Here is a 14,038-nt window from a genome sequence, read left to right as displayed (position 1 = left end):
TCTTAGGCACTCAGGTTTCTTCCAGATTCTAGCTGTTGTGGATAGTGCTGCAATGAACATAGGAGTGCAGATTGTGTTTCAGCTCTGTGTTTTTGGGTCCCAGGGTATATTCCCCAAAGTGGTATTGCTGGATCAAATGGGAGCTCAATTTCTTGTTTTTTGAGGAATGTCCATGTTGTTTACCAAAAGAGCTGGACTAGTAGGCCTTCCCACCAACAAAGAAGGAGAGCCCCTTTCCACATCCATGCCAGCATTGGTTGCTTTTATTCTTTTGGGTGTGAGATGATATCTCACCTGTTGTTTTGATTTACATCTCTGATTAGTGATGAAGAGCATCTTTTTCATGTGCCTTTTGGCCATTTGAATCTCTTCTTTGAGAAAATTTCTGTGCATTTCTTCTCCCCATTTTTTAAAAAAAATTTTTATTAATGAGACATCATGAGGTACAGTTGTAGACTTACAAATTTTTGTGCTTGGGTTTCAATTATACAATGATCAAATACGCATCCCTCCACCAGTGCCCATTTCCCACCACCATGGATCCCAGTATCCCTCCCACCCCCCATCTCCCCCATCCCACCCTGCCTCTGTGGCAGGGCATTCCCTTTTGTTCTCTCTCTCCTTTTGGGTGGTGTGGTTTGCAAGAGAGGCAATGGGTGACAATCATGTTTGGTCTACAGTCTACTTTCAGCATGCTTCTCTCATCCTGGGAAGATCCTCCCAACACCCTTTATTTGGTGTTCCCTTCTCTATCTGAGCTCCCTTTTCCCCTGTGGCTGGCCTCCAAGCCATGGAGTAAGATTCCTGGTACTAATCTCGGCCATTCTTGGGTGTTAGTCTCCTATTTTGTTACTTTATGTTCCCCAGATGAATGCAATCTTTCTATGTCTATCCCTTTCTTTCTGAGTCATTTCACTTAACATGATACTTTCCATGTAGTACCACTTGTATGTAAATTTCATGACTTCGTCTTTTCTAACAGCTACATAGTACTCCATTGTGTAGGATGTACCAAAGTTTCTTTAACCAGTCATCTGTTCTCGGGCACTCAGGTTTTTTCCAGATTTTGGCTATTGTAAAGAGTGCTGCAATGAACAAACAAGTGCAGATGTCTCTTCAACTATACTTTTTTGCCGCTCCGGGATATATTCCCAGGAGTGGTATTGCTGGGTCAAATGGGAGCTCAGTTTCTAATTTTTTGAGAATCGTCCATACTGTTTTCCAAAAGGGCTGAACCAGCCGGCATTCCCACCAGCAGTGAAGGAGGGTCCTTTTCTTGCCACATCCACGCCAGCACCAGTTGCTTTTGTTCTTGTGGATATGGGCCAGTCTCTGTGGTGTGAAATATCTCATTGTGGTTTTGATCTGCATCTCCCTGATGATTAATGATGTGGAGCATTTTCTCATGTGCCTTTTTGACATTCGGATTTCTTCTTTGTGAAAGTTTCTGTTTATTTTGTTGCCCCATTTTTTGATGGGGTTGGATGTTTTTTCTTGTGGAGTTCAACCAGTATATCATTGATATCAACCTCTTGTCGGATATGTATTCAGTGAATATCCTTTCCCATTCTGTAGACTGTCTTTGTATTTTGGTCACTGTTTCTTTTGAGATGCAGAAGCTTCTTAGTTTAAGATAGTCCCATTTGTCTATCTCTGTTTTCACTTGCTTGGCCAGCGGCGTGACATCTTTGAAGATACTATTAGCTTCAATGTCATGTCTTCTCCCCATTTTTTGATGGGGTTGGATTTTTTTTTCTCATAAAGTTCAACCAGTGCTTGTATAACTTTGGTATTAACCCCTTACCAGAACGGTTTTGGTTATTCACCTTTCCCATTCCAGAGGCTGTCTTTGTATCTTTGTCATTTTTGAGGTGCAGAAGCTTCTTAGTTTAATGTAGTCCCATCAATTTATCTTCATTTTCACTTGCTTGGTCAGTGGCATTTCATCTTTGAAGATACCTTTAGCTTCAATATCCTAGAAGGTTTTTCCTACATTTTCTTCCATGTACCTATGGATTCAAGTCTGATGTTGAGGTCTTCATTTTTTTTTAATTGAATCACCATGAGATACAGTTACAAGCTTTCATGTCTGAGTTTCAGTAATACAATGATCAAATACCCATCTCTCCACCAGAGCACATATCCCACCACCGATGTCCCCAGTCTCTCCCCCAAATCCCAACCCTCCTCATGCCTCTATAGCAGACAATTCCATCTCATACTCTCTCTCTCTCTACTTTTGGGCATTATGGTTTGAATACAGATACTAAGAGGATATCATGGGTCCTTTACTTGCAGCACACATCTTTCATCCCGAACGATCCCTCCAACCATCATTGACTTAGTGATGCCTTTTCTGTTCCAGTTGCCCTTTCCCCCAGCTCATGAGGCAGGCTTCCAACTATGGAGCAGTTTTTCTGCTCCTTGTGTCTAATATCTTAGGGTGTCGGTCAAGGTCTTTCATTTTGATCTGATATTTGTGCATGGCATTAGATTGAGATCTGAATTCATTTTTTTGCATGTAGCTATCCAGTTTTGCCAGAACCACTTGTTAAAAAAGGCTTTTCTTGCTCCACTTCATATTTCCTACTCCCTTATCAAAGAATAAATGATCACATATTTAAGGGTGTGTGTCAGGATATTCAACCCTATTCCCTTGGTCTTCAGGTCTGTTTTTATTCCAATATCATGATGTTTTAATTACTACTGGGAAGTGCAATTTTAGACCCTATGCCTGTCTCTGGGTGAAACTGCAGTGCTCTGATTTGCGGAACAAAAGCACCCCAAGCTCTGCTCCTGTTGAGATAATAAACTGTCTCCCAACCCTGATCTACAAAACAGTCCTTTGGCCATTAGTTGGGTCACTGATTTGAAAGCTTCTGGTGAAGAGGAGGCCTCGCACAACTGCTCTCCAGGCTCTCACCTCCCTTCGACTTGGAAACACCAGGAGAGGGCTTCAGCCCAAGCCAGTGGTTTTGGTTTCTAAACTTGATCAGATGAAGATCCCTTAATCTCTTAGGTGATAATCTTTCCTTCTTAGTTGAGATTTTATTTATTTATTTATTTGATTTTTGGGTCACACCTGGCAATGCTGGGGGGGTTACTCCTGGCTCTGCACTAAGGAATTACTCCTGGCGGTGCTCAGGGAACTAAATGGGATGCTGGGAATCGAGCCTGGGTTGGCCGCGTGCAAGGCAAACGCCCTACTCGCCCTATCACTCCAACCCCATGAGGTTTATTTCTAATTCACCCAAAGATACACAACAGTTTTAAAATCTTTATTCATGAAAAGATCTGTAAACATTTTATACAAGTCTTGAGCAATTCTTTTACAAACGTGTTTAAAACTCATAATACTGTACAAAAACAAAACCAACCAAAAAAGAAAGCAGCTTCAGATCAGGGGGATCAATTTTCCCCCATTGGCCCCGCCCCCTAAAGCAAAGGTCTTCTCGATGTGGTATTTCCAGGATTCCTCCACAGGAACCCCTCCACCCAGACCACAAAGCCTACACATATTTAACTCTCGCTAACTGTTACCTCTGGATTGGAGTGTCAGAAGAGAAGAAACCATGGGTGAGGGGGCTGGGGGGCCTGTCCTGCAAGAGCCCTGCTGTGGTAAGCTGCTTAACAAACACTTCTAAAAGACAAAGACTCAATCCTCTTTCCTGGCCTGCATCCCGTGTTGACAGGAAAGGTACAGCTCTCTTTGGCATTTCTGGTTTTGCGGCCACACCTAGCGATAGTGATGTCCAGGGGAACTCCTGGTAGTGCTCGGGGGATCGAACCCTGGTCGGCCGCGCACAAGGCAAACTGCCCTACTCACTGTACTATTGCCCTGGACCCAGCTCTTTGGTTTTAAATGCCGTCTGCTGCCGCTCTATACACATGACCCTGAATGGGTTGTAATGACAGAACTACAAGTCAATAAATTGTATCCTAGTAACAACATAAGGTTTTGTTGAGTTTGAATTTTTTTATGCCAGTTAAAACCATCTAGGAGTGGGGGTGGCTTGAAGAAAACAAACTGACATTTGCTACAACATTTATCAGTGAAAATTGCACTTTCCCCAACAGTCTTTGCAATTACTATCACTAATTTAGGCATTAGGGATCCGGGTGATTAACTGATACAGGCCTGGGAAATATGCATATTCTGAGTCTCAATTTAATCAGAGCAGATACCCAGCAGTTCCAGGAAGGAGCCCTGGTACTCACTGTTTAAAGTTTAATGCTCAGAGCTGATAGGTGGCTCTGGCGCATTTCAGCTTAAAAGAAAACGTACAGGAGCCAGAGCCATATAGAGCAGATGGAAGCTTATTTGCACTCAACTGACCCAATCCTGGTATCCCACATGGTTTCCTGAGACCCATAGGGTATGATTCCTGAGCTCCATTGTCTGAAGCAAGCCCTCAGCACATGCTGTGCCCCCCTCAAAAAAAAAAAAAACCTTATTCCGTAGCTGTAACCTCACAGCTCAAATTCCATCTGCAGGACTAACCACTTTTATTTGTTGATAAAATAGTGCTAGCTTCAGCTTTGGCTCTGTTGGATAACTTAGTGTGATTATTAACCCTCCTTGAATTTTAGTTTCTTCTTTACTAAAATGGAGATGTAAGTATCTCCTATGGTGCATGTGTGAGGTCCTGGGTTCAATTCCCAGTACCGTATGATCCCCCAGGAGTGACCCCTGAGCATTGCAGGGTCACTCCCCTTCCAAAAAAAAGTGCGAATGACATAAGATGATAGGTATTAACAGTGCAGGGTACGTGGTGGGGACACACACACACACACACACGCGCGCGCGCGCGCGCGCGCACACACACACACACACACACACAGAGTTCTCATTTCCCTGAAGGACATTTTCCAGTTAATTCCACAAAGGTTTACATGGAAACATCAAGGACGAGCTATCCAGTGGCACGTAACATGGAGGAGGACTGCAAGATGTCTTTTATGAGATATTCAGTTAACAGTATTCCCATATAAGGGAGATTCCCAAAAACACATTGGAAGAGCATATTCCTTAGCTCCAATAGCCCTTCTTTTATCTTTTGGGTTTTTTCAGGGGGGCCACACCCAGCGGTGCTCAGTGCTCACTCCTGGCGGTGCTCAGGGGACTACATGGGATATTGAGGGTCGAGCCCAGGTCAACATGTGCAAGGCAAACACCCTGACCATTGTACTAGGACTCCAGCTCCAGCCCACATGTTTAAAGCTGCCATGGTATTTCAGTGATGACAAGTAACGTGTATGTGGTTCTCCACTTCTACCTTCCTAGTACCTAATTCGCCGTGTTCATGTTACAGCTATTTCTTAAAATGCAACATCATCTTTCTCTTGTAAAAGACAAGTGCCCTCACTGACTAAACACAAAACACAAAGATCCAGTGCAGGAATCAAATGGAAAATGTTACCAGAGAAAACCTGGAGAGATAACGAAGAGACAAAGAATCTGCTGACACCTGTGAGGCCAAAACTTGCTTTCTGGCACCATCCCACAGATGCCAAATACAATCCTGATGCCTCTAGCACTCAGAACCCCATTCTCTGCAACATGGTGTGTGGATCCCCGGCAACCTATATCTAAGTGTGTGTGACCCCTGATGATCTACAAAACAAAATGTGAGCACGACTAAGTGTGCAGCCCCCATGAGAACTGCAGCCAAAATGTGCTGAGTGCTGCTGCTAAGAGAGGATTAGCCTCAGGAGCCTGTGACTCAGCACTCAGCCACATGTGCACAACCCCTGGCTGTCACAGCCAAACAAGAGTGGGGAAAGAATGAGACGCCTAGGAGAGAAAATTTGTTCCAGACCATTCCCAGCAGCTGCCCAGGGATGACTTCCGGGAGAACTTGGTCCACTCTGTGATCAGTTCAACTCCAGGATTTTGTATAGCACTTGGGGGATATTCTTACTCTCCCGAAAGACTTTTTTTGGCACTTTGTGTTTTAGGATGGACACAGTAAATTGGAGCATTCATTTCTTCTGCAGAAATTTCATTTTACTTCCTAAAGGGAAAAACAGCAGAGGGAAGTCTCATTAGTTAATTTTTATTTCTTGTACATGATCCAAGGCAAGGGATCAACAACTGAGCCATTCTGAACAGCCAAGCTCCCACCTTACACCATCAGTTCAGTGTTTGACCACCACCCACCCTCCCAAGCCAACTACCTAATTGAAGAGGAAGAAGAGAACCCAGACATCATCTAACCCACTGGTTTTTCAACCCTGACTGAAGATTTCTTGGTGTCTAGTGGTGGTGATGGTGGCAGGGCTTGGGAGGGGTGCCACAGATTTAATTTTTTTTTATCTCCCCAGAGATGACAATACCATCAGAAATGAGAATCATGGATCTAACATAACCCTATGATATAAAAGACTAAATGACATGATGAGTGTAACAATGCAGGGTACTTGGTGGGATACACACACACACACACACACACACACACACACACACACACACAAACACACACACATGTAGTTCTCATGTCTCTAAAAGGACATTTTAAGTCCAAAGCACAATTTGTCCAAGATCTCCCTGTTAGTGGAGTACAGGAAATAAGTTCAATTAGGGGCATATATTTCAAAGACGTAAATAAATACAGAGAATGAGGTTCTTTATTGTTTTGGGCTTTACACACTGTTCTCTATATCATTTTGGATTTTTAAAAAGTTAATTACAAGTGAAAAATCATAAACAACCACATTTTCTTTTGAAGTGTGAAGTCAGGGGCTTGTCCAACATACTATTTTGCCTCATATGCCCTCTAAGTTGTTTTTTTTTTTAATTGAGGGAGGTGCACCATTCCTGGAGGTACTGTGATACCAGGATGATGCATGGAGTGTATGGAGCAAGCTCCTATTCCAACTCCCTAATCCAAAAATCCCCCAATTTAACATATTGTCCTCAGATAGAGGACATATCAGATATTAAAACTGAACATAATAGATGCAACACTTGATCTTTGCCAAAAAGCAGAGAAGTAACAAGGGTTTTTTTTTGTTTTTTTTGTTTTTTTTTGCAGGGAGGTCAGGCATTAAACCCAGGTTAATCATGTACAAAGCAAAAGCCCTACACACTGTACTATCATTTTGGCCCCTATGCTGGGAGTGTTTTGGTCAGGCAGATAGTTCTAAGAGCTGGAGTGATGCACAGGTTTGAGTCCTAGCATCGTTTAGAGTGACTTGTGAGTATTAATCTGGGAGCATCCTGTGAGCACCACTGGGTATAGCTCCCCAGTGAAAAGGAGTTACCTTTCCCTGAGAGACTGCCAACAGAACAGTGGACTGAGGTGGCAAAGGAGGAGGAGAGAAAACTTAGGACAGTGATGGAGGGTGATTGACACTCTGGTGAGATAAAACAGCATTGAAACAAAACAATAGTATGGACAATACAGTGAACCGCATTACCTCAACAAAAATAACCAGGGAGAAAATAACATGAGTTTTTAATCTAGAGTCCAGGAGCGATAGCACAGTGGATAGGACGTTTGCCTTCCACACGGCCAACCTGGCCAACCCGGCCGACCCACGTTCCGATTCCTCCACCCCTCTCGGAGAGCCCGGCAAGCTACCGAGAGTATCTCGCCTGTATGGCAAAGCCTGTCAAGCCACCTGTGATGTATTCGATATGCCAAACACAGTAACAAGTGTCACAATGGAGACGTTACTGGACCTGCTTGAGCAAATCAATGAACAATGGGAGACAGTTACAGTTACAGTTTACTTTCTGGGGGAAGTTCCACAGTTTCTATAAAATTATCAAAGGAATATAACTTAGAAAATACTATTAAACATTTATGCAGATGTTTATATCATCAGGGACCTTATTTGAAAATGACCCAGTGGCCCACTCTGTTTAGAGCCTGAATCTGAGAAAGACTTCCTTTTCTCTGAAACTCTATGGAATCAGGGCATGTTTTCTTTTTTCTTTTTTTCTTTTCTTTTTGTCTTAGGGCTCTAGCAGGACAAAACTTCCCTCCTAGCTTTGTGCTTAGTCATCACTCCTAGCAAGCTTGGAAAACCATATGGGATGCTGAGGATTGAACCTGGGTCAGCCATGTGCAAGGCAAATGCCCTATCTGATGTACTATTTCTCTAGCCCCACAGGACTATATTTTCTGATAAGTCTACTTGAGGTTATAATATTGATCTGATCGCAGTGCTTTTCAGCAACACTTATCTAAATAGGAAAAGAAAAAAGAGACATTAACTCACCAAGACTCCGCAAAATTCTATTTACCCCACTGGGCTCAGACTCAGGAATCGTTTCCAAATACTGGAGCGCCCGGACCTCAAACAAACCTATGGAGAAAGCTCATGTTGGTGAACTGTTTAACACTCAAGACTGAAAACCAAATGGAACTCTATGGCCTAGCAGAAGAAACTCAAGATAGGGGCTGGAGTGATAGCACAGGAGGTAGGGCACTTGCCTTGCATGTGGCTGATTGAAAATTGATCCCTGGCATCCCATATCATCCCCTAAGCACCACTATAAGTGATTCTTGAATGTAGAGCCAGGAGTTACCCCTAAGCATTGCTGGGTATGGCCCAAAACCAAAACGGAAAAAAAAAAAAAAGAAACTCAAGATAAAAGACACCCTACTGAGTGGGAGAAAATACTCACATACATTCACAAAGGACCAATATCTATTTACAAAGCACTAAAAAACCCCCACCAAATCAACAATAAAAAACTATACAAACCCCATTAAAAAAATGGTGAGAGGAGATACGTAGATATTTCCTCAAAGAAGACTTACAGGTGGTTAACAGGAGATGAAAAGTGCTTGGTATCACTGATTAGCAGAAACTACAAATCAAAATCAATATGCATCACCTCAGAACAGAGAGAACAGCCTATACCAGAAGGCCCAGCAGCCAGTGAGGATGCTGTGAAGGAGGAACACTCATTCACTGCCACGGTACTGACTGGTTTATTAGCCTCTATGGAAAGAACATTGAAACATTAGAAAGAGGTTGATCCCATGCAGTGGCTCCACTCCTTGGCAGCTACCCCAAGAATATCCAAGGGCCCAACAACCGATGAAAAAACAAAGAAATTGGGACCCATATATACAGTAGAATACCACTCAATTATAAAAAGGGATGAAATCCGAACTTTTGCTACAACTTGGGTGGAACTAAGGGTTGTCGTGTTAAGTGAAATAAGTCAGAGGGAGGACAAATGCTAGATGAATTCACTCATATGTGGTATACAAAGAGACAAAGAAAGGGACTAGGGAATATAAAGAGTATATAAAGAGACAAAGAAAGGGACTAGGGAATGGTAAAAGAAAAATCCTTGGACTGACAACATGATTGAGATTACGATTTGTGTAGGGGTGGAGTGAGGTGCTGAGGAGAGATGGGGTAGGTAATACTACTGTAAAAATATGTATATACATGTGTGTATATTTATTAAAAATTATTTGCTCATTACCAAACTATTTCCATAACTAAAATATCACTGGGGCTGGAGCGATAGCACAGTGGGTAGGACGTTTGCCTTGCACACAGCCAACATGGCCGACCCGAGTTCGATTCCTCCGCCCCTCTCGGAAGCCTGGCAAGCTACTGAGAGTATCTCGCCCGCACGGCAGAGCCTGGCAAACTACCCGTGGTGTATACGATATGCCAAACACAGTAACAATGAGTCTCACAATGGAGACGTTACTGGGCCCGCTTGAGCAAATCGATGAGCAACAGGAGGACAGTGACAGTGACAAAATATCACTGAGCTGGAGCAATAGCACAGTAGGTACGGCGTTTGCCTTGCACGTGGCCGACCTGGGTTCAATTCCTCCATCCCTCTTGGAGAGCCCGGCAAGCTACCAAGAGTATCCCGCCTGCATGGCAAAGCCTGGCAAGCTCCCCGTAGCATATTTGATTTGCCAAAAACAGTTACAACAAGTGTCACAATTAAGACGTTTCTGGTGCCCACTCGAGCAAATCAATGAACAACGGGAGGACAGGACAGTGCTACAGTGCAAAATATCACTAAATAAATGTTAAATATGTATTTGTTTGTTTGGGGGCACATCTGGCAGTGCTCAGAGGTTACTCTTGGCTCTGCGCTCAGGGATCACTCCTGGCTCTTGGCTCAAGGATCACTCTTAGCAGCACTCAGTTGGCCATATGGAGCATCCAGGATTCGGCCATGTGCCAGGGAAATGCCCTCCTGTTGTGCTACCACTCTAGTCCGGCACTGTGCTGTTTTGGTCTGTATTATCCCCAACCTTTCAGGTGTTCAGACCACAGAGGAGGGGCTAGGAAGAGAGCTCTGGGAGCTAGAGCAGAGGTGCTGACAGTGATCCCCAGCATCACTCAGTTCCCTGAGCAACCCCCAGCATCACCAGGCCTGAGCAGTAAATCCACAGAGCCAGACACTGCAGGGCCCCCTGAGCATGGCCTGCGAGGTCTTCTGCCAATTAGATTTAAAAAAAGAAAAAGCAGAGAGGGGAGTCTTTATAATGAAACTGACCTTTCACCCCACTTTTCCGAAGTTCTCGGTCCTGGATGAACCCTGCAAACATCTGCGTTTCCATGAAGAGATCGAGGAAGTGGCGCACACTTCGGGAGGTGTGGGATTTCCGGAAAGGCTCCCTCTGGAATATACGCTCCCCACGCTCAGTGACGATCATATTTAAAGAGTAATGTCCCACCAATTCCACAAAAAAACGGACAAATGCCTCAGACACCAGAGAGTTGAGAGTAGCATCTGCAAAATGAATAAAAAAGAAAGAAGAGCAGTCAGATGTGACCCAAAACAAGTGAACAGAAGCAAAGGGCTTACGTCCTTACCTTCATTTTCCCCATGCACCCTTGCTAGGTCTTTTGGCCTGGCTTGCACAACTATAATTCACTAGAAACACTGTTTCGAAGACCAGCAATGATCATCAGCCACATCGCATGTACTTTTCTAGGTTCAGACTCCTTTAGACTCTGTTGATTTGTGCTGCTCAGTTCTTCCTTCCCTGCCTCCCACAACTTTACACTTTCATGACTTTGATTCTACTCCTGTCTTCAGGGTCAAGAATTAACTTTCCCTGGCCACTCCTTCCTTCTCCTGAGCATGCTTCTCAGATCACTCATCTTAAATCTCAATCTCTCTGTCTCCTTCTTCCCCCCTCTTTCCTCTCTCCCCCTCTCTCTTCCTCTGTATCTCTCTCTCCCTCTCTCTCTCTCCTTGTACCTCTCTTTCCCTCTCTCTCTCTCTCTGGTTTTGGAGCCACACTCAGCAGTGCTCATGGCTATTCCTGACTTTAAACTCAAAGATTACTCCTGCCAGTGCTCTGGGAACCATATGGGATTCTGGAACTGAACTAGGGTTGGCTGCATGCAAGGCAAGCACCCTGTGAACCATACTATCTCCCTAGCCAACATTCTCTTAACTAATCTGCACAGAATTAAAGTTTCCATGTTGAAAATTCTCATCCTTAGATCTCCAGTCATGATGTTTCATCAATATTTTCCTATATCTTCAGGTTATCAATGAAAATATGTCCTATCATAACATCATTTGGGTTTTCCATTTGCATTTAAATTGAATTAAAAGTATCCATACTTGGTCTGTTTTTAGAAGTTGGCAGATGAATCAAACAAATAAATATACAACGCCAGATGCATTATTCCCCCCTCCCCAAAGTCAATTTTTCAATTTTCTCCTTTCATTAGCACCATAATTATTCCATCGTAAGTAACAATGAATACAATATGTAACGTATTGAATACAAGACATGTTGGGTACTATACTAGTGCTTTTCTAATCTGGGGTTGGAGAGACGTACAGCAGATAGGGCTCTTGACTTGCAAGTGGCCAACCCAGCTTCAATTCCCGGCACCTGATATAATACCTTAAACCCTAAATGCAGAGCCAGGAGTGAGTCTAACAAACCAAGTGAGGCCCACCCGACTCCAAAGAACTCAAAGGTATGAATCCTGGGGCTAGAGAGATATTGTAAGGATCAACTGCCTTCCACCTGGCACATGGCAGACTGGATTTGGTCCCTGGCACTCTATACGGTACCCCAAGATCTGCCAGGAGTGATTCCTGAGTGCAGAGATAGGAGTAAGCTCAGAGCAGTACTGGGGGTACCCAAAACAAACAAACAAAAAAATCCGAGAAAAACTGAAATGAAATGGTTCAACACTGTGGTTAGATTTCCTACTTTTTTTTTCTTTATGGGTCACACCTGGGGATGCATAGGGGTTATTCCTGGCTCTGCACTCAGGAATTACTCCTGGCAGTGCTCGAGGGACCATATGGGATGCTGGGAATGGAACCCGGGTTGGCCTCGTGCAAGGCAAACGCCCTACCCGCTGTGCTATCGTTCCAGCCCCAGATTTCCTTCTTTTGGACTGGGTAAAGGATCCAGGAAAGGAGAAGAAAAGGAGCGACTAGTGAAGCAAGAGAGAAACCAGGCATGTGACTGGCGAGAGCCTGATGAGGAAACTCCACAGGGCTGGAGAGAGAGCAAGGCTGGCTGACGGCAGGCAGAGCTTGCCCCACTGGGAGCAACATCACAGCTGGAAAGACTCCTGCCACCGCACCCCCAGGAGTGGCCAAAACCTAGAAAAAGACAAGCCTAAACAAAAAACAATTTGACAAAGAATAAAGAGTTCTTAGTTTTCTCACCTATCACATAGAGATTAAGCAGCAGTACCCAATTTATAAATAAGGGTTTTATAAAGATGAAATAAAATGTATGCTAAGTGTTCAACACGGTGGCTCATACCACAGTGCCAACAAATAGATATTCGCCATTTATCCAACAAATACTATTGAGTAGCTGTTTGTTTAATACACTTAATGTATCAGACATAAAAAAACAAAACAGTTTCTGTTGCATGGATTCACGTGTTCATCAGACAGGAATGCAAAGCTGTGGTGAAATCAATCTGGGAGGGAGAGAGAGAATCTAAGAGAAGGAGCACAATTTAATTAATTAATTAATTTTGGAGGGCCCACCTGGCGCTGCTCAGGAGTTGATTACTCCTGGTTCTGCACACTGGAATCACTCCTGGTGGTGCTCAGGGCACCATTTGGGGTACTGTGGAGCAAACCCAGGTCAGCTGCACGTAAGGCAAGCAACCTACCTGCTGTACTATTGCTCTGGCTCAGGAGCATAATTTTACGATAGCCAGGAAAGACTCACTGAGAACATGACATCTGAGTATGAACCTACAGAGCTGCATAGGGAACAGAAGCAAGCATGTGAAAAGGTCCGAAAATAGAAGGGGAATGGGCACTTTGGAGTACCAGGAAGGAAGTGATTTTAGGCCATACGCAGGATCACCAACCACTCCTGCAAGTCCCGTATCAGGGTGCTGGGAATTTAGTAAATATTTGTTGCCTCAACTTGAAGGTCTTAGCTCACATGTTTCATACCTTGTGAAAAATTCGGCTCCTGGGCTAAGATTTCATTTCGTTCTTCCAAAATCTGTGTGAGGGCAGCTTGGAGTTTGGGTGGCAGAATTTCATCCTCATCAGATACCTCAAGAGCAAAAATTGATATTCCTTATGAGCTTTGAAAAGAAAACTCTCAAATATACAACTTGTCAGGGGGCCTAAATTTTCACAAGTGACTTTTTTTTAGGAGGGACGGTGCCCACACCCAGAAATGTTTAGTGCTTACTCCTGGCTCTGCACTCAGGAGTCACTCCTGGCAGAACTTGGGGGACCATATGGAATGCTGGGATCAAACCTGTGTCGGTCACATGCAAGGCAAACACGCTTCCCACTGTGCTACTGCTCTGGCCCAAAGTGACTTTCTATTTTGACTGAAGACTCAGTCTCAAACTTCCTCCCTTATGTTGAGCAGAATCTCTGAGGCTTATGGTATTTATATCATACATATATTTTTAAAATAACATGCAATAAAATTCACAGTCTTTGTCATCTTTATACTAAATATCTCTCATTTTTATCAGTCTATTTAGTGAAAACCACCTTCCAATAGATGGTATTCATCACAAAAATGATGAGCTTATTGATTTGGGGGAAAAGAGGGATTTTATTTCCACCTGT

General features: G+C 43.7%; 1 protein-coding gene and 1 non-coding gene across 3 annotated transcripts in view; both read right to left on the bottom strand.

The window, feature by feature from the left end:
- Window positions 1-5,478: 5,478 nt before the first annotated feature.
- Window positions 5,479-14,038, bottom strand: part of DENND2C (DENN domain containing 2C) — a 97,063-nt gene continuing 88,503 nt past the window's right edge. For both annotated transcript variants that reach the window (XM_056139166.1, XM_056139167.1), the window contains 4 exons: window positions 13,400-13,505; window positions 10,493-10,729; window positions 8,227-8,313; window positions 5,479-6,014 (listed from right to left, as the gene is read on the bottom strand). In XM_056139166.1, coding sequence (XP_055995141.1) covers window positions 5,983-6,014; window positions 8,227-8,313; window positions 10,493-10,729; window positions 13,400-13,505 — 462 coding nt within the window. In that variant the 3' untranslated portion in view covers window positions 5,479-5,982. The remainder of the gene's footprint in view (window positions 6,015-8,226; window positions 8,314-10,492; window positions 10,730-13,399; window positions 13,506-14,038) is intronic.
- On the bottom strand, window positions 6,802-6,997 carry LOC130015826 (U2 spliceosomal RNA). Its single transcript, XR_008791154.1, has one exon. It is a non-coding gene; the product is annotated as a U2 spliceosomal RNA (small nuclear RNA).

Source organism: Sorex fumeus, unplaced genomic scaffold (genome assembly GCF_029834395.1).
Source record: "Sorex fumeus unplaced genomic scaffold, SorFum_2.1 ptg000131l, whole genome shotgun sequence".
Taxonomy (NCBI): domain Eukaryota; kingdom Metazoa; phylum Chordata; class Mammalia; order Eulipotyphla; family Soricidae; genus Sorex; species Sorex fumeus.
Note: the sequence above shows the minus strand (reverse complement) of the source record. Positions and strands in the feature narration are given on the sequence as shown.